This window comes from Lates calcarifer, linkage group LG9 (genome assembly GCF_001640805.2).
Source record: "Lates calcarifer isolate ASB-BC8 linkage group LG9, TLL_Latcal_v3, whole genome shotgun sequence".
Taxonomy (NCBI): domain Eukaryota; kingdom Metazoa; phylum Chordata; class Actinopteri; family Centropomidae; genus Lates; species Lates calcarifer.
Genome location: NC_066841.1, coordinates 12,207,571 through 12,231,870, shown reverse-complemented (window position 1 = coordinate 12,231,870; position 24,300 = coordinate 12,207,571). Strand labels below are relative to the sequence as shown.

The 24,300-nt window shown below is 41.4% G+C and overlaps 1 protein-coding gene across 1 annotated transcript in view; it reads right to left on the bottom strand.

Annotated features, from left to right (window-relative positions):
• Positions 1-24,300, bottom strand: part of pappaa (pregnancy-associated plasma protein A, pappalysin 1a) — an 82,007-nt gene that overhangs the window by 22,668 nt on the left and 35,039 nt on the right. Inside the window, exons 10-14 of the mRNA XM_018662962.2 lie at positions 22,865-23,061; positions 9,132-9,242; positions 8,138-8,273; positions 7,768-7,981; positions 4,173-4,347 (exon numbers count right to left, since the gene is read on the bottom strand). Coding sequence (XP_018518478.1) covers positions 4,173-4,347; positions 7,768-7,981; positions 8,138-8,273; positions 9,132-9,242; positions 22,865-23,061 — 833 coding nt within the window. The remainder of the gene's footprint in view (positions 1-4,172; positions 4,348-7,767; positions 7,982-8,137; positions 8,274-9,131; positions 9,243-22,864; positions 23,062-24,300) is intronic.

Sequence of the window (24,300 nt, the reverse complement as noted above, 5' to 3'; positions counted from 1 at the left end):
GAAGCAGAGAGGTTTCATTTGCCCAGAATATACACACTTTATGGTTGAAAACTCAGCAGTTCCATAACTGATTTTGGACAACAATGTGTTCAGATCAGTAACATGCAGCTGGGTGTTACTGAGAATCTAACAGTACTCAGAAGCAGACATATTTCTAAGTAGATAAAATTCTGGCTGGGTTATTTTTCCTTAAATGATAACCACATTTGCCTGTTTTTGTTTTCAGTGGAAGAATTAAAAGTGTGAATGCAAATTCATGAAAATTTACACACGCTTTCCATTAGCAGACATGAAGCACTGCGATGGACTCTCTTCACTGCAGAGTAGCACACTGAAATTTGTATTCTCATGCTTGTCCAGTCGGGGAGAATCAAATCCAAACACAAAGTCAGCAACTTGAGAAGCAACAGGATGATAATGTTAAAGGGCTCTGTCTGTGCTTTAAGAATTAGGGTTACAATTCACAGCCTTCACCTTCATTCAACCAGGTTTTGCTTATGGGCTTACAAGGGTATAGACCAGCATAGGTATTCCCTGCTGTGGCACTATTAGAATAGACTAGAGCGACATGAAAAAGCAGGTTGCCTCTCCATAAGCCCTCTGCACAGGGGGCAGAGAGGTAAAAAAAAAAAAAAAAGCATTCAGAAATAACCTGTTGGTTTCAAAAACTATATATTGGTTGAACAATAAATACGCATGGATAAATAAGCAACAATCAAGTTTAAAGTTGTTTAAAAACATGATATTAATAAATACAATATTATTTATTAAGAGTCAAAAGCAGGTTATCTGCTTCATCAGAACTGGTCAGTGGTTTGATCAGATTTGATTGCCAGTGCCCTGGCAACAAACAGAAAATTCTGTGAAATAACCAGAACTGTTCAAGTAAGGCTCCCTCATCATCTGATGAAAGAAGCTGATTAACAAGCCTTCAAACAGGAGCAAAAGAGCAAACGACACTCCTCTTCATCTTTGATGGTTTACCAGCTACAATGATGGTCAGAATTGTCACTGGTTGAACCCTGCAGACTACACCACAATGTAAATTTGGGCCAGGCACATACAGTAGTGTCCACTGTGTCCACTGCTGCCTGGTTAAGAAGGTGTGGATGTCAGCCAGGGATAAGGTCTTTAAATTAATTTTTGTACTTAAATAAATTATTAATTGTCAATAACCATAATGATATTTTTCCTTTGCATTTGAGTCATGCTAACTAGCTGCAGAGGCGCTTCTCTGGACCATCTCCAGCTCTCAGGTCAGAGCCTTGATGAGGATGAAAGGCAAGAATATTTCTAATACAGTCATGCATGTCCTTATGGGTGGTAGGAGAACCAACAGAAAAGCTATGCATGGGCGAGGAGAACATCCAAATTTCACACAAAGGATGAAATGAAAAGTGGATTCAGTGTGACAAGATGGTGCCCAATCATTCCAATCTGAGCATATACACTGAAAAATATATCGAGGAATCTGCATTTGGCTGTCCATAGCACATAAAAGCCTTTCTCTAGCTGAACTGGCTAACTGCCCGATTATATGTCGATATGAATCTTAATAACTCTTACATTTATATTGGACATAATGGCTGAAATTATAATAATGACAGGAGTTATTTCTAAATGTGTGACCATTCAGAAATAGGTTCTTTAAGACATTTAAAGAAAATAGCTGTCCCGTTGGGGTCTGCTGATCATACAGTGGGCAGGTACAGAATGGTGTTTTGGTGAGCATGCTTTAATTCAGATAAGGGAGTACTGTTTCGTGGTGGGCAGCGGTAAAGCATATAGACCCAGTTAAAGGAAAAGCCTATGTGAAATATAACTGTTTCCTGAGCACTTCAAACAGAGAGAGAGAGAGATGGGGAAAACAGGCAGCAATAAAAGAGACATATACAAATCAAGCAAGTGAGGGAAACAGATTTGTTCTGAAGATAGCATTATCTAAGAAGGTGGTGTTCCCAGAACCACTTTGACATCACTGAAACAAGAATGTAATTGGCTAATGAAAGGAGACAAGATTGTGCTTCACGCTGCACTTTTCAACCTTAGTGTGGAGGTGTGTGTGTGTGTGTTTATCTTTGTAAACACTTGTGTGACAGCAAAAAGAAAGAAATCAAGAGATGTGTGCTGAGGAGATAAGGAGAATCTGATCTGTGCTTCTTTTTTACTAGCAGCATGTCACCTGAGTGCAATGATTTACTTGTCCTTACTGACTTTACTTAACATGTGTGAACTTAACTTAGAGAGTGCTACATAAGCCGTTTCACAGAGCAAAGGTCCCAGAGCATAAATTTGATGTCAAACAGGCCACACCTAAAAACATTCAATATCTCCTAACTAATAAAGAAAATTACATAGTCTAGGTTTTAAAGGTTATATATGTATATCATTTTGCAGAGCACTATTAATTTAAATTCGCTGCATAATGCTAATTGCCAACAGAACTGACCTGATGTCTTTTAGTGGAGTGAATGGATGCAAAAAGTTATTCATAAATAACAGGTCCTCTAAGTACCTTTGAACTGTCAGTCATCATTTGTGGCAAACCTTCAGAAAAAATGTTTTTTGGCACAGCGCTACTTCCTTTTCTATTCTCTCCTATACCACATCACCCCACTTTGTCTGTACTTTCCTGCCTCTCCCTCTCTGAAAAGCATAATTTATCACTAAATGAACTGACATTGATGAATAGCCACATAGCGCACTGTCAATCAAAATCTAATGCAATTAGAAGTCTGTGCAGACTCAATGGAGAACTATTTTGATAGTGTTTGTACTTACAGTATATATGGATGTGCACGTAAATCTGCTTTTGTGCATGTACACAAACATACAGTGTTTCTGTGTGCAGATATATGTATGTAATTATGAGCATTTAGTGGAAGATAGAGGGAGATCTGAATGACTTTGTGGTTGTAGAAAGTCAACCACTTATGAGAAGTTACAGATCCCAGCAACAGCCATGTGAAAGATGGGAGGAAGAACACACTGTTAACATCAGAATTGTGACCAAATACCATAATAAAGCCATTATCCCACCCACCCCCCTTTCTACTGTAAAACTCTTCCTCTCTGTCTCTCGTTTTTGTCCATTACTCGCACACACCCTCACAAACAAACACGCCTCCACACATACAGTACAGGCACCTTTTTTTTTCCAGACTGAAATACACATATAAACAAAATTTACCTTGTTCTCTGAACCTCCCATCTCTCTGAGGGAGCATTAATAGATTGTCTTGCAGACTGCTTTACAGAGCCACGGAGAAGGATAAAGCGTTTATATGGCCTTTACAGCAGCTTGGCCCCAATCCAAAAGGTTTACAATGTGGTGTCAACTACCCTGTTTGTTTGTTTACTCAGGGTGTGCATGCATCTGTGTGTATACTGTATCGGTTCGCATCTGCGCACTGTTTATGTAGGAGATTGTCTGTACTTTACTGTATGTGCGTTGGTATCTACATGGAGGTGTTTAATGTGCACTGCTGTGTGCGAGAGCGAGAGCGAGAAAGAGAGAGAGAGAGAGGTAGCAAATCTCTGCCCTTTAACAGAGACTTCAATGTGTGCGAAATGAGCAAGGATGGAGCGAGGGAGGGAGAGGGAGCAGACACTATGCGATGATGTCATCGTCCCGGTGGAGTAGCGATACAAAGTGACTGTTTGAGGTGATGGTGCGGCATGCTCAGCAAGACTAAACACTCTTATGTCTGTGCTTGTGCTGAATATGTGCGGGTGTGTGCATTGCGTGTGTGCGTGTACAGTACGTGTATGTGTCTATATGTGTAACAAGAGGAGGAGACTGGGGCATCTCCACTCCTCAGTGCAGCACGCATCTACCTGGATGTTCATGATGTCATTCTCCCATGAGGCTTGCCGTGCCAAACCTAGTTTTTGCAGGTGACAAAACAAATGCGGAGATAGAGAGGATAGCAGAGACAAAGCGTGTTCATGCCTCTCTTTTACGGCCATTTGTGCGCTCGGGTTTGCATCAATGCACAGTCATGTGTGCTTTCCCCACATCTATGTTTGCACGCATCTTCCCATATGCTGCAGAGATGCTTTTGCACGAAAGTGTTTGCATGTGTACATTTATGCATTCATGTGCCTCTTTATGCACTGGGCTCTTTAACCACCCCATGTGCATTTAAATATGTGTGGAGCTGTGTCTTTACCTGGCTCTTGATGATGTCATCATCCTGGTGGACTTGCAGGACGTATCCAGAGTTGCAGTAGATGGTGCAGCGGTCCCCATTGTAGAAGTGGCGGCCAGGGCTACTGCACTTGAGCTCTGCATTGCGGATTAAGGGTTCCTGGCAGTCAATGGCTTCGCACGAATAATGTACACAACTATGAAGGAGTGTGTGTGTGTGTGGGTTGGGGGGGGTTGTTTGGTAAAAGAAATGTGAGAGAGGGGGAGAGAAAGAGAGAGAGAGAAAAAGAAACTAAAAACCACATTTAAAGTTACAACCAACATAAATTTAGTGTATAAAATAACACTGCAGACACTCAAACATGGAAGCAGTCACACATTTGCTCACAAACAGAAAAGCTACGCATTGAGTCAACCACATCCATCCATCAATGACTGCTTAACATATCAAATCAATAAACCACATGGAGAAAAGATTGCCATATTTGCTATGCGCATGAAAGGGGTGTCTATGTGCATGACAGCATGTAGTTTGAGAATTAAGAGCGACGGGATTCATTATGTGCAGGCTACAATGGCCGAGTTTGGCTACAGCTCTGTGTTGGTAGCCTGATGGAGAAGGCATTTAATGCTCTTGGAATGCTCGGATGCCCAAGGCACCTTTTTACAACAGTCCACATTCTACAGTGTAGGGTTCCCTTATGAAGCCGACAGAAGAAGAGAGAGAAAGAGGGGAAGGTATGGGGGCACAGAGAGAGAGAGAGAGAGTAAGAAAATACAGGTCTGGAGAAACATTGTTAAACTCACTCCTGCACGAATGGAATCTCTATTTTGCTCTTTTCATCCATTTGTTTTCCTGCCTCTGTTCAGACTCAGTCTTTCACATTTCTGTGCTTTTTCTCTCAAATTATTAATGATGCAAAACTTCTATGCATGTAATACCTGATGTCCTTCATGTTTCTACCTCAAAGTCCTTCCCACTGTACCGTAACACCTGGTATTAGAAGAAAGTAAAACCAAATCAGCTCTTAGTAAAACGCTAAGCTTATAATCAAGATGCTCATGTTGACAAGATGCTAAGCTGAGCAGGTGAAGACCATTTAGAAGGCATAGCAGGAGTAGCAGTCCCTTATGTCTAGGGTTTTTGAGGACAAACTAGGGAAGCCTTGTAGCCTCCTCTGTGGACACTTTGGCTTGGAACAAAATCTCTTTGTGGTTTTCTGCTAGTCACTGTGGAATTTCTGACATAAATTACAATTAACTACCTGGAAAACTTTCCTCCTCCGCTGCAAATGAGAAGTACGGTATACGGCACAAAAGAATAGTATGTACAAGAAGAAGAAGAATAGAATAGAAAAAGGGAGAGCAGGACAAAAAATAGCATGAATATCCCATATACACTTAAAACTCTAACAATTCTTGATTTGGTAAGAGGCGATGACTAAAAAAAATCAGAAAAAAGGTTTAAGTGAGAAAAAAAGTGGTGCTAAAACCTTCGAAAAAAGGGAAAACATATATGTGCATGTGCTTGCAGACAAGCATGGAACATAAGACTGAGTCATGTTAATAGCTCCTGTTGTTAACAACTCAGGGAAAAGGGGATGTGGTGTTTTGTGGAGGCATAAGTATTACGGGAAATGTGCTGCTCAGCCAGGAGAATGAGAGAGGGAAAGTGGGAGCAGGAGGCACAGAAAGGGGAGAATTGAGGAGAAGGGGATGACAAACAGTTAGAGGGAAAGGAAGATGATGTGAAAGTAAAGGATGGGGAAGGCAGTGCGGGATAACAGAGATGATTAAGGGGAGGGAGGAGCTGAGATGGGGAGGAAATGTGGAGGAAGTAAAGACAGAGAGGAGGCAAAATGGAGAGGAGAGATAAGAAATTTGGAAAGTGGGGTGCAGGCGATAGAATGCAGATGCTGAATCGGAGTTGATAAAAAAAAGAGAAACAGATCAATGACACAGAGAGTTAGGATTCTCTACTGAAGTAAGGACAGACCGATGAATTACAATTGATTATAATACTATATTATAATATTCAGCTCATAGTGTGTTTAAGTAAAAAACTTTGAAGATAAGTGGGCATGTCTGGTCGACTTGCCATCATGTAAACATATGAGATTTCAAGCACCGCTGGATATTAGATAAAGTGGAAAGAATATGGAAGAAAAGAAAGTCAGCGAGAAAGCAACTAGTCTGTGTGTGTGTGTGTGTGTGTGTGTGTGTGTGTGTGTGTGTGTGTGTGCGGTAACAAACAATTTCCTGGCTGGTGCAGATACACAATAGTTTTAATCTATTTAGGTGCTCTTGGATGTCTCACTGGCACACAACAAAAGCCACAAACAGCTCTATCTCTCCGCGCAGACCCCCCGACCATCCATTCTCTGTGTATTATGGTGTTTATTAGTGCATTTCTTGTTGAAAGGGCTGTGGGAGCATCATCAGTACGAACTGTCTCATGCATGACAGTGGTGTGGAAATTGGTAAATTGTGACTCCCCGTGCGTGTGTGTGGTCTGGCTTAGCTATGTTTGTGAGGAGGGACTTGACATCATATGGTTAGCAGTTAAAATTAGAGGTGCAGGAGACTCGAAATTGTGAGTTTATAGCTAAATAGGTGTTAATTCTCACCAACAGCTCTTACACATGTCATCAATAACTGTTTAGTGGTTTTTTAATCAAATGGTGATTATCTTTATTTTCTGGCTCACATGCTGGGTTTTAAACTGCTTCATGTTTTTCATCACACAAGACATGTCTTGATTAAGCTGAGAAAAAGGCAACTGACAACCTCAGTGTAGTATTGAATAGTCCAAACATGTCCATTTTAGGCAGGATATTTCCAAGAAAAAAGATATTTTTATACAATGTGCACTTCAGCCAATAAAAAACAAGGTAAACAAGATTTAGTGTTGGGCAGGCAGCGTGGCGGCTCTGTTGTTGGGAATTTGCGGTCCTCAGCAAGAGGTCCAAATTGATTGTACATTTCCAGTGATGTTATATTTGTTACTCAGAAAGTTTTACTGTTATAGCCGTAACTTTGGACAGGCATCTAACATTAAACAGCTTCTTGCCTGTTATTACGCAAGTTCGCCTTCATGCTAAACTCCACACATGAACAACACAGCTCTTAGCACATCTCATCTATTTTCCTTTTGTGTGAATGGTATCCTTGACATGGCAAGGATACCATCTTGTGCATATGTATAGTCTGTCCTTTTTCCAAGTGGCAGAGGTGACATTTTCTGGTTGAGGACTTATCAGTCTTCCACTCTCACTAATTATGAATTGTCTGAATTGTCAAATTTGTCCATCATGAAGGAGAGATCCCTCCTCTGTTGCTCTTCTTTTCTGTCCCTCTGAGAAAAAACTTTCTAAACTTTGGCTTTATAAATATATAAAACGTGCACAGTATGTCACGTGTGTACATATATGGGTATTTTGAAAAAACACTACACAAAGTGTCCCGTACTTTTAAGACTACAGATAGTATGGTTGTGTACAGTAGATTCACATAATCTTATGATTTCATATGAATGTATTTGGTTGTTTGGTTGTATGTGTAACATATGTATGCCTCATGTGCAACAGTGTTCTCTTCCCGTATCTTCTTGGGCTCACCTCTGGCCTGTGGGGTTGTAGATCTCATTGCTCTGGCAACCGCTGATCGTGATGGGGTCAAAGGACTGGAAGGAGCGCAGACCTACACCCGAAATGGCGACAAGGCGAGAGGCAAACATGACCAGGATCGCCTTGGTGTGGTAGAAGGCCACTGACAGGTCATGGCTCACTGGAATCACCAAAGGGTTGGTGCGGCAGCTGAGACGCCACTCGCCTATGGAGAGAATCAGCGTGGCAAATGTTAATGAAACCTTGAAGGTGAATAAGGTGCTGAAGGTGCTTTCCATCAATCATATTTAACAATTTGACACCAAAGCTGAAGCTGAATTAGGAGAGTTTTCAGTTTAAACGTATATAAGACAGTTCTCACCTAGACTATGGATGCCCTCCTTGGTGTCCACTAGCTGAACAGTGATGTTACACTGAGTCTGGTCAATGTAGCCAGTCCCGTCAGCAGCCAGGTGTATGATCACTGCTGCAGCCACCATGGGATGAGAGAAGTGAGCCTGAATGAAGAAAAAGCATAAAGTACAAATTTTCAGTAACTAGAATCATCCCGTCTTAAAAGCTATCTGCCTTTATCAGGAGTTGGATGAGTTTCTGTTTGTTTTGCATCATTGCCATATGTGAGACCAAATTGGTGCATTATTCTGCACTCTCTCTGCCACTATAATGATACCACAATGCAACAATGCGCTGCATGGGGTCCTGGTGTAAAATGTAATGGACTGAGGGTAGGGAACACCACAACTCAGGGTAGAGTGGCATCCACTGTCTCTCCTCATCCATTATCTTCTTAATTTATCTTATACAGTATATCTTATATATTCTACATTATTGTCATTGAGAAGTCCCTTTAATAGAAATAAATAAAAAATCATGGCTAAATCAGACTTCTGATAGAATGAATCACTGAAACCAGGAAACTTGAAAATCATTAATCAAGCAAACTACTTCACAAAACAATAAAAACTCCAGATTTATATGGCATTTTTAACAGGTACTATAAAATAAAACCAGTGACAATTGGTTAATTAGCTATAAAACCACAGCAGGCACCAAAGCTAAACCTTCACAAGAGCATAACCAATATTTTCTTAGTGACATCTTTTTGTGTTCAGAGGCCCAAAACAAGCAGCATTGGTGTTTAGACTACAAGCAAGCATAAAACATATGTTTCAAGCTTGTTATGCTTGGAACCTTCAGGACCTACAGCTGGTTTGTAAGGGTTTTTTGTATTTAGAAGACTGACAGAGGTTTAACCACATAACTAAGTGCATTTTGTCCAAAAGCCAGAGCACTGTCTCAAAGCATCATTCTTTACTGATGTGGCCTGAGCCATATTTGATGGATATCGGTCTTACCTTGAGCCAGTAGTTAGGATATCCCCAAGCTGACTGATGAGCCTCACGACAGGGGAACCATGCATACTGGGACACTCCATCTGATAGATCAAACACCTTGGACTGACATGTCTAAGAAAACAAAAGAGAAAGGAAGAATTTGTTAATTTTGTATGCATCCTGCTAAGTGAAGTCTGTTTGTTTTTTCATTTTATAGATTGATTCTGTTATGTTATGCATGTGAAGAAGTACAGATAAATGTAAAATGCAATTATAGAATATATAGTTCTGTAATTCCAATAGTTATGCCAGCTAGCAGGCGATTACAGTTCAAGAATCTGTGTTCCTATCAGCTGCTCCTGTTGTTAGTTTTTCATCTCTGAGGAACTTGCACCTTCTTCCAACTTGACTTTCATCACAACAGACCTCTAAGTTAGAAAAAGTTGCAGAGTAGCTCGGGAGATAACATGCTAGAATTCTGTATCTTGCACACGGTACCGATCTATGAAAAAGCTTACATTTGGTTACAGTCTTGGCCTTTTGACAATGCTGTGACCCTTGTTTTTCCACCACTGTCAGCTGTTTCTCAGCTGTTTGGGCTGACGTGCAGCTGACGTGCATTCTGTGCAGCACTGTTTGTTTGTGTCTTGTCAACAAACCCAGCACCCTGTCATGCAATGCATGCCCCAGGTCCCCTCCTCTTTTTCAGATTCTTTCTCGTGCTAACCTCTGTTTTTGTGTACTCACTGTGTGCTGGCTTTTTAAATCCTGTCATGCCACACCTGTCCACTAGAAGCCCTCAGAGAGTTTTCATGTCTCCCATGTAGCTCCTCAATTGTCACACAGCTGTGTACATACTGTAGTGTATGCCAGTTTATCCTACTTGTTTGGCAGATCGTCTAAGCTACCCCCAGCATTTTAGCCATATTCACCTGTTGTATGTATTTGCAACTAACCTCCTAATGATGATATGGTAACATGCAAACCAGGATGTCTTAATTAACTACTGCAATTGTTACACAGTACACATACACAGAAAAACTTATACAGGTTGATCTAATAATCCTTTTAGATTTATATCACTTTATAGAAATAAGGATCAGCAAAATTTAGTGAAACACTGTACCTCAAAAGCAGCTGGTAAACTGGTAAAAGGAAGAAATTATTTAAGACCTAGGGTGTAACATAGTGTTTGTGTAATGTAAGAAGTAATAGAGTGAAAAAATCTGTTCAGTTCAATGAGTTGATGTGATAAATGGTTATTAAACATAACTGCTGGACAGTTATGTTTAATAACCATTAAGTGCAACTTAAAACTTGACCTCTGACTGGCACAAAAGTGGAATTTGGCCTCCACTATGTTCAAACTTTAATTTGAATCAACTTCGACAGAATTTCTGATGGTGATATGCAAAGATTTGCCACACTAATAGTTACAGCGAAGTGTACGAAAATATGTTAACCAGCAACTTAAACATTCAGCCCAGCCCCTCTTGGTTCTAACCACAGTGTTTGAGTCAGTTTCCTGAGGCCAATTCTGATGTGACCACATCCTTAGGCCAAGGCATCTGGGGAAGGTAGAAAACCCTAAACAAAATACCTGGAAAAAGCAATTAGACCTTTTTTTAATTTGTGCTGACTATTGTGGCAAGCCACCTGCGTGTAGCCTACATGTGTAGATTATTCAAGCCAAAACAGCTCAGGAATGGTGACTAGCTGCTAAACTTCTCACTTTACCACTCCGTCTCCCGATCAGAAGCAGTGATAATGGCAGGGCAGAGCTTTAAAAGTAAAAGAAATGCAACTGAATTCAAAACTACGAGTTACAGTGATCATAAATTTTACAATGACAGAGTCACCTCATTACTGTGACTTTGCTGACATACAGAAGATCAAAGGACCCCCTCCAGGATTTTTGTCCCACACATTATCACCTCATTAGCTATGCTGGGATGATGTCCAGCATGAGACGCACAGGCCGAGGGGTCATCTTCATTAAAATGTGGGGAAAGTAGCAGAGAGACAGAAAAGTAAAAGTAATAAATGGTAAAGGATTACTGAGCATTAGATAAACACAAACAAAGGGGAGAGAGGGCACACACCCAAGGACGGTGAGTTTCGCCCGCTGCCCTGAGCTAGTGAAATGAGACACCAGTAACATGAGAGTTTTGCTAGAGAGGCTACAGTAAGATCCTGCCACCGTGGAAAACTGGCCAGACCAGCTATCTGTCCATATATCTGTCCCCTGGATCTGTTGACGTGACCTTTCTGCTCACAGCTGAAGCGGCAGAAATAAGAAGTGCAGGTGAGAAACACCTGAGAACAGTCGCCATGAGACTTTGGCCCCACTGGAGTGCAGTTGTGTACGCAGATCTCCATTTTCACTCCAAGTTTTGCCGTGATATTTCCATGTCAGAGTACAGTCACCAGTCATATGCTAAATGTTAACGTAATAAATACAGTAACTAAATTGAAACCAATGGTTATTTTTCTTTGGCAAGCGCAGGGCTTCCCAGAATTCAACATTACTTCCCAGCCCAGCTCTGGTCTGGCCTTGACAAAAAACCCCCCACAACATTCTGAGTAATTCTCTCTGACTGTATGACTTAATTAACCAATATGCTTTACAGAGACTGTAGCTCTGCTAATGAATTGAAGTCGAGAGAAACTGTTTCCATTGCTAACACTTCACTGGCATGGCAGGTGACAAAACCATTTCCATGTGCAAACTGATGACTTATTCATGTAAACACAGGTGGCACTAGCTACACCCTCCTCCACAGCCCCCCATCCTCCTCTCATCTTTTCCTCCCCCCTCATCTCCTGGTGTGTTTTTCTAACAACCTACTGTTCGAGACAGACAAACACTGCTTGACATGCCAAAACCTTTGCCCTCAAGCAAACAACCCCCCATAAAGCATCGCACCAGTAGGAGGTAATTCACAAGGCTCCCTTGGCTCATTACACTTCCTCCAGCCTCCTCACCATGCAGTGGCAAGAGTCACAACACTCTCAACAGATTTGTCATTGATATGATTTAGTCATTAAAAGATTGGTTAAGGTTGGTGATAGTAATGAACAGTTTTATCTGTTTGACTGTTTTTGTTTTAAAATGCTTTTAACCATCCATCTATCTTTTGCAGGGTCCCAGACAGATGAAGCTTGTCCCAACACACACTGATTAGCCATGGACAAGCTGCTGAACTATCACATGGAGACAAACAATCATTCTATGGACAACTTAGAATTGCCAGTTAACCTAACCTGCATGGCTTTGGATTACAGCATGAAACAGAGGTCCCTGGAGGAAACCTATACACCGACTGCACGTACATGCAAACTCAAGGTGGTTGAAATCCATTTTGAGATCTCTTAGGTATTTCCTTTACAAATACAATCCCCTTATAAGACTATATTTGCCCCTCAATTTGTAACTTTTGGCGATGTCCTGTATGATCAGACACACTGCTATCTTAGTTGTCAACATTAATCTAAAGGCTCAAGTTCATTGTCCCAAAAATGTATTTCTTTGTAACAATGTTACACCTAGCACATTATTTCTAAGAACTTCAACAGTGCTCCTGGTCCTATGTGTGTCAGTGTGCTTTTGTGTGTATCAGTAAACACCAATCACACCTTCTTCAAGAGCGCAATCTAAGGTCAAACCTTTTAGCACACCACATGGACACAACCAACAGTTTTGGACTTTATAATAAACAAACTAAACTAAACAAACTTCTCTTCACTATTGTTGTTGTTCAGATATCAAAGTGGGTTCTCTCTGGAAATGGGTTTACAATTGTGGTTAAGTTAGAAAATGCTTTGCTTTGAGAAGGTGTATTTAAGAATCAGATACCAGCTTAAAATATTAGAAAAGAAAGTTTAATCTGGACTCTTGGAGATGTGTAAAAACCTTGGGCACATCTAGTAAGTTCTTTTAAGTAGGAGGTATCGAAGCACTCTGCCAGTTGAAAACAAATGTCAGACTGCTGGAGATCACAGATGAAAATTCCTGTGTCTCGTTTGTACTATGATCAGGTGTTATTTAAGGCCTGGGGTAAATGCATTCTCAACAGTAAGTCCCTGAGGATGGTAAAAGGCACGTGCATTGATTAATGCACTGAGAAGAGAGGGATGGGAGCCCAGAAACATTTATAGCACTCACTTCATCACAGGTTAAGTAACAAAAGCTGATCATTTTACACAGAAGTGCAAGTTCACAACATATGGCTACAATTGTCAATATACAAAGGCTACTTCAGCCACTTTAACAAGTGTGGCAGGAGCATAAGCACTGTTACACTAACATCTGCAAAAAGCATCCAGGCATTACCACAACTAATTCTAGCATAGCGAATGTACCTGTTATTGACAAATACAAGTCTGCTTCTCTCTATGTCTTTGGTATGCCCCTTTTTTTCTGGCCTCATTTTATAATCTGTCTCAGAAACAGCGTGATTTTAAAAATAAACTTTTATGGCTAATACATCATCTGAATCCAATGAGACCAAATAAAGAACAGATGTGGTTTTCTTTATCATAGACACACTGCAAGCCCTGATCAATCAGCCCGCCCCTAATATTAGGAGTGTTAAATCACTGAAAAACATTTCAAGGAAAAAGCAGTTGCTGTCAAACACATTATTTACTATATCTTTGTAAGATGTGGTTCTCAAAGCCACACAAGGATTTCTTGCATGTGTCTGCACATATGTAATACAACACCAGTATAATCACGTTAATAGATACTGGATCTATTTGTTTGTATGTTTGCAGAGGATGTCAAAAGTATTGCATCGCTATATCAACACCCTTAACAGAGAAGCAAAGCAGGTCATAATCAACACTTGTTTGTATGGATCATACAGGGGAAGGGGAAAACAAAATATGGAAATGAAGTGAAGAAAACAGCATATATGCATCTAAACTAAGACCTGCTCTTGTTTGCCCTTCTTCAGTCTGTTATGCCTATAAAATATACCACCTGCCGGCAGACCTTTGAATGGTTTGCTTGATTACAACTACAACATCACAGCAGGAACTGTTGACAAAAGACAGTCCAAACAATCTATCATAACGTCTCTCAGTTGGAAAAAGTAAGGGGAGGATATGGCAGATCTGTTGTTTGTGAGGTAAAAAAAAAAAGATGATTAAATTGTTACAAGTGACAGGAGAATCTAAAGTGGTAATACTCATAACATGCAATACATGTTTTTAAAAGGGATTTGCTTCAAAGAGGAAATTGGTACTGTTGTAAGGCAATAGGCAAAAGGGTGCCTGTTTAGTAAAACAACAAAACAAAAGTTATTAGTTCTGATAGCCTCTCCTGACCTAACTCATTCTAAACACATGACTCCCTTGCTCTGATTTATACCAAGGACATACTAGTCACTATTCCAGGTACATAAGTCAAATATTGAGATGTCTATTTGGAGCAAAACAATTTCTCGCCTTCCTTGAAAAACAGTCACAGCTACACTGGAGATGAGTTCAACTTCTTAACTCAAAATATATATACACACACACACACAGTTACACACACATGGTCTTAATTTGTACCAGCTGGCTAGTCAGACTGGCAGACAACAGCCAACCCCTGGTCTGCAGACACAAACTGGTGTTTGTAAATCACCACTTCAGATAAAAGGAGAGCTAAGTGTCTTGAGCCAAGGGGAAACCAGAGGAGATAAAGGTGAGGAGAAAGAGAGAGTGCAACTGTCAGGCTCATTACCTGAAAATATGTCTGTACTGTAAAAACTTTCATTAAGAGCATAAAACAAAACATAAACTTGGGGTGGGGGTGGGGGGAGGGGGGGCAGAGAGCGCCGCTGTTAGTAAAGACAGAGTAATGACAATAATAATGGCTTTAATAACATAATGTACCTCAACCACAGCCTTTCCCCTTGTGATGGAGCTTTGGTGCCAGGCTGAGGTTAGATCACCTCTTTGGGAAGGAATGCCTGCACATACCACATACCTATGTACAAACATGTTTAATACAAACATACACATTCGTTACGCCCACCTTGGCTTGGTTACTGAGGTTGAAGCCTCCAGATTTTCAAAATGCCCTATCTTGGATTCAAATCAATAAACCTCACTGACACACACAAACATGGGCCATATGTTCTCGAAAGACTATTGAGGCCCTCAGACATTTTAGGAGGCCTCACAAAGGTCCTTCCTGTATCTTAAAAAACACTAGTAGATGGCGCAGGAGCCTAAGGAAGAGCTCAACTCTGGACTTTTCTGACACTCTATACTCATTTCTCATTACTTTGCACTGAACAGAGCACAATGCAAAGAATCAACAATGAGAGATCATTGTCTTTAATGGTATGCCCTCACATTATAAAGCCATGCCACACCTAGCAGGATCAATAATTAAACTAGTTACAGTAACACATTAACTAGCAAACATTTCTGAGTTAATGTCTTGACAAATCACCTGTGGTATAAATAAAGCCAGTCTTAAAACATCAAAGTGATGCAGCCGTTTCTTGCGAATCAGTTTTGTTTTCATCTATAGGTACTGCTATTCAGCATGGCACACACAAATGATTAAGTTAAGTTATGCATTGTCGAGTCATGAAGTGGTGATCACGAGAATGTATCGCATCTACACATAGACAGACATGGGGACGCCATTATGACAACATAATGTCTCACATGCTATGTACCATGTGGCAGAATGAAAAAAAAATACAGCTAGATATCATCAGAGGATTGGCTTGCAAGAGCATTTCTGTTGTTAGGACTGTTGGAATTTATCTCTGTCAACCGACTTTCCCACAATCCCCCTTGTCTACATCAATTTGCAAGTTCCCATTTCCCAAAATGATTCCAACCCCACTGTCTTTAGTCTCAATATTTTTGGCCACAGTTCTTGCTTTCATTCAGTCATTCACTTTAGCAGTAAACGTAATCACTACAACTAAAATGGTGATTGATTTTGTGTCTCCGCTGTAAGCCTGGTGCACCTGCGGAGCATTTCAGAGTTTATTGTTTGTTTCAGGTGCTGCTGCATGGCTTTGGAAGGTCAGGCAGTGAACTAGTTTGTTGTAAATTTTGGACACATGCAAATGCAAATTAAGATAAGAACTTCATAGGAAGATACCTATCCTGCCACAGCACCTCCAAAAATGTGTTTATTTCTATTAGCAGGTATTGCTTTTGCATTGCTCTTTTTCTCTTTGCTAAAGGCACATATAAAAATTTGAAGCCTGAGCATGGGAAGCAGGAGTGAGCATCTGTGAGGCATTTGTGGAGAGAAAAAGAGAAAGAGCAACAGAGAGAAACTAGTATGAGTTTCCAAGCACCATCCCATGGTTTACTGGAATGCTGGTGAGCGCCTGGTGTGTGAGGTAATGTCCTGTCACCCGGCCCCACCCATACCCACCGAAGCTCACCGTCTCATTGGTCCAGGGCTAATGATGGGCGACTTCCATGGCCTACTGAGAATGGGGCTGTAAAAGTTAGTGAGTGGCTGCAATTATACAGTTTACCTATCCCAGTCTCATCAGGGCAGACATGAGTAGCGACTGGGTGGTAGGAGAACACAGACCACAAACTAATGTATAGGGATTGGTGAGCGTACAATGCCAGCAAGTTGAAAACAGATGGGTCTGCGGAGAATATAAATGTCCCTCAGTCAGTGGCCCCCTATGCTCAATAAAACAGGGCCAAAACCCTGCATATTAACAGCTTGAAAATGTTATGGGGGGGTCATCAGTGCCATGAAAAAAATACACCAGCCACAATGAGGTTTCCACATGGCAGAACCACAATAATAATTGAAACGGGAAAAGTAAAAGGGAAAAAGGAACGCCATCCCAGAGGTTTCTTTTTAATGTTACCACACGCTTATGTCACTGGCACCGTGCCTGACGAGGGCTGTGTGGTTTGGGGGAATGTTGGTGAGAGAGACAGTGCCAGAGAAGCTGGCCCTCCTGTACTGCTGAAAGCAACAGCGCGGCTACTGTATGAGCTTTTGTTTTTGTGGGCATGTATGTGTGTGTGTGTGTGTTTCAGCTTGTGCAACAGTATGTGCAAGTTTGCCTGTGTGTTTGTTTGCATGTATATGTAGGGGAAAATGTGCGTGAATCTGTATACACGCTCTGCAGTAGCCTATCTACAGTATGTATGTATCCTCTACTTAAGTATACAAACATGCTGACAGTTTTTTTTTTTTTTTTTTTTTTTTGGACCTGGGACAAAAATGGGCCAGTTATTGTTTCCTTGTTTTTACTAGCCAGAATTGTTTCTTTTACAGTGCCTCTCTTCTTCCTCTGAAGCATTGCTTACCTGAAGATGAATGTAGTGGAGGTTATTTAATACAGGCCTCATGCACATATGTTTGTTTTACATCTTGAGATGGGTGAACCTCACATATAGGCAACATCTTGCAGCATGAGAGGACTAAAATGTTATCCCTTCTGTTGCTTATGTATAATTAAGGGAAGTGTTCTCCAGGGGTGCCCAGGGGTTGCGTCAGTGATTGCCTGGGCAGCAGCCCTCTCTGGAGAAATCACCTGGCTTGCTGTTTGATCTTAAAGTTTGAATGCACATGCACCCCTCCCTGCTAACACAAACTCATCTACACATATGTGCATGAAGGCAAGCAGTCTGCACACGAACACGGATATATAAGCACATGGGCAAACACACACATACACACACACACACACACACACACACAGGTTAGTTGCTAGGGCCAGTTCTCCAATCCAATCCCCCTAGAGCAAGTTGAGCTGGCTCACCATATTCCATGGTGTGGTAGTGGGGGAACATTATGTTCTGCTCCACAAAGACAGCAGTAGTACATTTCAGTCCCCTATGGACCTGCCCTATAATCCTGCATGGAGTCGGCACTGTGAGTGTGCATGTTTTTGCCTGTGTGTCTCTGTCTGACTGCGTACCTGTGTGTGAGCTTGATCAAGAAAGAAGGATCTTTTAAATAAGCTGAGGACACCTTACTGTATTCACTGGTAGCCCCACATTAGAGGTCCTCTACAACATTTTGTAATGGGTCTGACACTGAAAGAGGGAACAAAAAGGTTAAAAACAACACAACTATTAAACCTGGATAGAATTTTATACTGGCAGTTAGGCACTTTTGTGATCATTAATGTGTCTCAGCTTTATTAACTTCATACATTCTCTGGTGTCCATATGGTATTTTGATTGGATCAAACTGCTCATTTGAGGACATTTTAATGTGGGAATGGCCAATAAGAGTGGTTTTGGACCATTTTCTACTTTCACAATAATTTTTATTCAGTGATGTATTTTCTTTTGACTGCAGTGAGGCTGTCGGTCAAACTAATTTCCAGATTGTTATACCTCCAATTACAACCACTAACCCCATCTGTTCATCCATCAGTCATTTGTCATTTATGGTTCAGATTCCCTACATTATGTCATATGTCATTTCAGCCATGACATAATGTATCTTTATATACCATTCAAATTCTTTCCTCCATTTCCTAAGTCTGCATGTTATTCTTTTCCTCTTTTTTTGGCTTTACTCCCTGCTACTTCACCCTTTCTGTATCAACAAGTACAAAAAATATGACCATAGCATTACCGCTGTAGTTTCTGCCTCTACAAGTCAGTGCTGAGATCCACACTCCGTGACCCAAAAATGAATGTGTGCCATCCTTACAAAGATCTAGCACACATTTACATTCTGTAAGGTGGACTGCAGGCTACTAAGCTATTGTGTACAAAAGGGCAGTATGTGTTTATGGCTCCATGCACCATTTATTCTTATGTTGCTGAACCCTCCCTCAGCGGCGGTTTAAATATGAAAGCATTCACCCATCCTTCTCCTTGGCTTTGCCCTGGTGCGTGAAGATTCAAAAGTTGAGCAAAAAAAAAAAGTTCAGCTCTCATACACTAACGCTGCATATTGAGACAGTCATTCACAATCGTGTTTAAAAGATAAATGATGTGTCTCAGTATCCATCTATGTTTGTGTGTTTTGCAGTAGAAATATATCCATGTGCATACCACGTACACACACACACACACACACACAAAAGTACATAGCACTTGAGATTTCGTGCAGATACATGATCTCTCTTTCTCCTCAAGTGCCTTCTTGTGCTGTTGTTGCTTTCTTGCATCCGCAAAGATCCCTATCACTGCTGCCCGCTTCGCTCTCCCTCTCTCTTTCAGACACACGGACGGACACACACACACACACACACAGAATCAACACTGTCTTTAGACATCAAACAGGACTGATCCACAAAGCCAATACAGGACTTGTTTACTAGATCAGAAGGAAATGATCTACTATCCACTCCCCCTACCCCCAGCACGCTCATTCAGAACAAAAAAAAACACTCACAAACAAGAGAGGGAGAGTCAGCTACACTTTAGCATTGTTCTGTATCAGGGAGGCACATCTCTAGTCCAACTCTACCAAAGACCTGTGAGCCATGAACATGGAAACATGATTAAAATTAAACCACAAAGGAAAAAGTGAGCTATTAGCAAGGCAGGACAATGTCCTGTTGGTTTCTGATAAAACTAATGACTAGAAGTAGCACTGAGTCATTTGCACAGTCAGTTTTTCAAGTGCTTGACAACATGGTAATGTGGCAAAGTTTGGGAGAGAAGCTCATTTCTGTACCTCCAGTTTAATTAATCCATTAGAAAGAATTTGGCTCTTGTTCTTAGTTCAGCTTGTATTCACAGACTTGATAAATAAGGGAATGTCTTCAGGGAGGTTGGGGTTATCCTTTCAGTAGAGATCCAAAGATTTGGAGAAACCAAGGAGTTCTGAAGCTGCTCTGGTGGTTTGTGGTGGCCCAACACCTTGCTAAGACACTTAAAATTGGTTTTCTTTGTACACTCCCTTTGCACTTATAACCTCTCTCTGGGCCTCTGTTTGCCTCTCGCTCTTTATTCAGCTCTCTCCCACACAAACACACACACACACCAGCATACAAACAAGCACAAGAAGGACAATAATGGTACATACTGTGGGATGAATGCTAGTGGTTAACCACACACCAACTCCAGCAGAGTCATTTTGGCTTTGTGCCGCTGTAATGACATTGTCTTGGGAGTGTGGTTGTGCTGAGATCAAGGGGTTACTCTATGTGCCAAGTACCCAACATGAAATGACGCCTTGTCTTCATTCAGCTTCATGGGTTGAGTTCATACTCCGTTTTCCAAGTCAAATGTAAAGTACACAACAAGCAACATATTCAGGGTTGTCTCCCTTGAATGCAGAAAATAAGCCCTGCAGTCACCATTTCTCAGTCCTCACCATTTTATAATTGATGACAGTCATCTCAAAGTTGCCAAGCAATCTACTACCCCAACAGTTTTCTAACTTCCTGTCAAGGGCAATATGTGAGTCCGTATCAGCAAAGCCACAGTGCTTTTGGTAGACAACACTGCTCAGAAAAACTGCATCAAAATCTTAATAAAGGTCACAGATCAACAGTATACCATCCTAAGTAACTATGTAGATCTGAGGCTTGGACTTTGGATATCTCGGTTATTATCACATGAAACGTTTATACATCTTTCATATTCTCTTTCCACCAACAAATCTTCAAAGTTAGCCAGGAGAGTTGAATCTGTTATGTAAACAATTGCCCACAAACTTGAGAGAAAACTGGAACATGGCACCCTAAGATAGGGAATACAGTCCAGATGCCTAAAAAAATGACTATTTGTTGGGCGCTCTGCGGTAGAATTCTGATCCACATCAAGAGCGACTGTCAGCAAAACCAGCAATTAAAATACCAGATAGCTGGACATCACTGAAAGCGCCTCCAAAATAGGTAACACGTTCAATAACATTGTTTTGCTACTGATCAGCCATTGTGGTTTTTTATATGTTGTTCTAAAGTGGCCACATTTAAACTGGATCTACGAATGAAGCCTACCGCCTGGTCTTCATCTCCAGAACCAGTCCTCACATGCTTCATCTGTGGCGTGAGCCTCCAGGACAGTCGCCATAGCCACATGCATGCAATTGCACAAGCGCTTAGGAGCGCTGCCTGAACAAGGATCTCAACTGAAGTTATTTGAGGCCACGCTGTGTTATCTTTGTTTTCCAAGAGACTACCATAAGCAAACAAGTGTGCACGACTTTGTGTGCATTTGTGTGCAAGAACACATGCAGGTTTTATTTTATTTCATTTTGTGTGTGTGTGTGTGTGTGTGTGTGTGCATATGCTCAAAACTGCAAGGACACAGTGCAATCAAAGTTAATTTGGAGTTGAAGAGATGGCATTTGATGCGGCTGTAGCGCATGTTACTGGAGAGGAAAAATAAATGTCAGTGATTACATCAATATGTACTAATGTTGGTTAGAGGAATGGGCTTTGAGGACACAATTTTTTGATGTAACAGTGTACCTACAAGCTTTCCAAGCTGTGATTTCCTGGATAGATGACAGAATGCCTGAGAAAGTGAGAGAGAGAGATAGTGTGTTTTGTTAACCTATGTTTGCATATTTTCCCACTCATGCACATGCACTTGTGTGTCCACATAGAGTGTACAGTCAGTGGCCTTGTAACGAGGTGATCTCATCACATATGACCCTTGGGGAACAGTGTGTTCTCCACACTAAAAGTACTTTTTGTATGGACAATGTGTCCTTCACAGCAGAAATCCTTTCTTTATGGTTACATGGACGTGTTCCACTGGTGTCTCAGAGAATAAAACATCTGCAATGTTGTCGGTTGGATCACATTCTCTTTTGTGCTCAGACTGATGTGGTGCCATATAAATATCAAATGCATTAAATGGTGTTGGTTAATCTCCTACCTCGGATTGCGTAAATCGTTGCCAAAGTGTTCTTGAGCAAGGCACCTGACCGCAGCTGTTCAAGAACAACCAGTACATTGGCCTTGTAAAATGCACCATCAGCAGTGGGAACAAGCTCTAGTTCCAACATCACACACTTCCAACATCACACACACATGCCTCAGAGGCAAGATAGGGCACTGTCAGTGTAGAGGAATAAAGGCTTGATCATTCAACAAAAAGTCTCTTTTTTGCAGGGTTAAAATAATCACAATCATAAAATGTAACAATGGATACCGATGTCACTTTTAACATCATAGTAAGACACTATAGGATGTTTGGTTTTCATGGCAAATACCCTGAAAGCTATCAAGAGACTGGACAACAAGAACTGAAATAATAAATAGTGGCTTTAAAGGAGGTAATACACTTCAACAACATGCCTTAGCTTTGACTGTCCATATTAGGGAGAGGTGATTAAATAGGATTGAGCTTAATACACTTCTTTTTGTCGGAAGCTTTAACGGTGTGTGAATGTATGTCTCACCCTAATGTTTTGGGCAATCAGCCTCTTTCTGTGTTGCAACAGCAACAGATCAATGCTTCCACCGGGCTTAGGTGGAATCAATGGCTTCTTCTCTCACCTTCAATACGCATTACTTTAATGAGAGCAGCAAACTTCAGCACCCACCCCGAGAGACATTTCATTAAATGTCCCAGTGTCTGAAAATATTTAACTGGTAAACCACCAAAATGCTTTGTTTTTATGTGTCTCCCAAAAATTGAGGCTTCGTTATCATCATGATATGTAAAGCATTCCTGGATGAGAAAGCAATAGCAACAAATCAAAGTGATTTTGTGTGAAATCAGACAGGAACATGATGTATGGATGATAAATTACATAATAAATTACATAAAACCTTTTTTTTTAACTGGGAGCAGCTGTAATGTTAGATAAGATGGGCTGTTTATTGCTTTACCTTAGTAACAGCAGGGTATCCAGCAGCCACCTCACCAGAGCAGTAAGGCTTCTCCTCATGGGAAACTTCAACAGTAGAGGCCCACTGGTCCAGGAAACCACTGGGGGTGTAGAGGCCACAGTCTCTCACACCAGTCTCTCGCTCAAAGTCCTCACACACCCCGTCGCCATCATAGTAGTAGCACATGCTTGGCTCCTCTGCAGGTGAAAAGAGATCAGGGGAAAGGTTTAACTTTAAATAAATCATTATCTCTGTTTTTGTGACTTTTAAGCAAGCTAATGTTTGATTCTTCATATCCCCCACCACCACCCTGCTTCTCTCTATCTACCATATTTTCATTTGTACAAACTCCAACCTTTGCTACTGCCCCCCCCCCCCGTCTCTCATCCTTTTTTATAGAACATTCATACCCCCTGATCCCTGATACAATTTCTAACCTTATCTCTGCTATTTTGGAAGGTCAAGAGGGAGAGGACCAGATAAAAAAGGGGGGGAGGGGGAGTTGTAAGGGATAAAAGGTGCACGGAGAAAAGAAGGATAAATTCTTGAGTGTGTGAAGATCTGCCAAAGGAGATGAGAGAATATGTTAAGGTCAGGAAGAACGAAACAAAAAGGAAGAATGGAAGGGGGAGAGTGATAAAATGAGCAAGAGAGACAAACACAGAAGGGAGGAGGGTGTAGTTGGGGAGGGGGGGAGGCAGACAAAGTCAAGAGGTAAAGAAAGATACAGCAGTAATTTTTCCAGACATCCCACCCGGAGTTAAGGTCTGGAACTGGAAGCTTATGGACTGGAGGAGAGGGGAGCAGAGCAAGGGAGGTTGCCTGGGCCTCATTGCTCTCAGCTCTCAGCTAAAGCAGTGTCAGCCGGTGGGGTTCCAGTTAGGGGGAAAGGCGGCATTCTGTGCCAAGTTGGCTGGGGCCTCCTCCTCGAAATTCCAGCCCTCCCCAGCACAGCCAAAAACTCAAGTCAGTTCTGTGCTCTGGCAATGGTGAAACGAGGGGCTACTGAGGGGGCATACAGAATACGCTCCCGCCACTCACTCAGCGGGAACAGAGGCAGAGGAGAAGAGAAGGAGCGAGACTTGAGACGAGAGGAAGCTCGAACAGTGGCTCGTGAAAGCTGCAGGAGTAACAGAGCAAAGTGTGAGCTAAAGAGATGAGGAAAAGAATGGAAAAGGAGAAAGTGTATCACTACGGATGGGGATAGAATAAACAGATAACAGGAAAAAAATGGGAAGGTGATTGAGTGCAAGAGCAAAAAGAAGGGAGCTCTACAGTTGGAGAAAAAAAGAGTGATGAGTTGAACAAAGATGGATAGACAGGAAAGAAATCGAAAGGTGCAGAGGCTAACAAAATAAACTATGCCTGTTTTGTGTGTTGGTTCATTTGAGAACATGTCAAAGCGGGGCAGAGAAAGGAATGTGACCTTCCAAAAC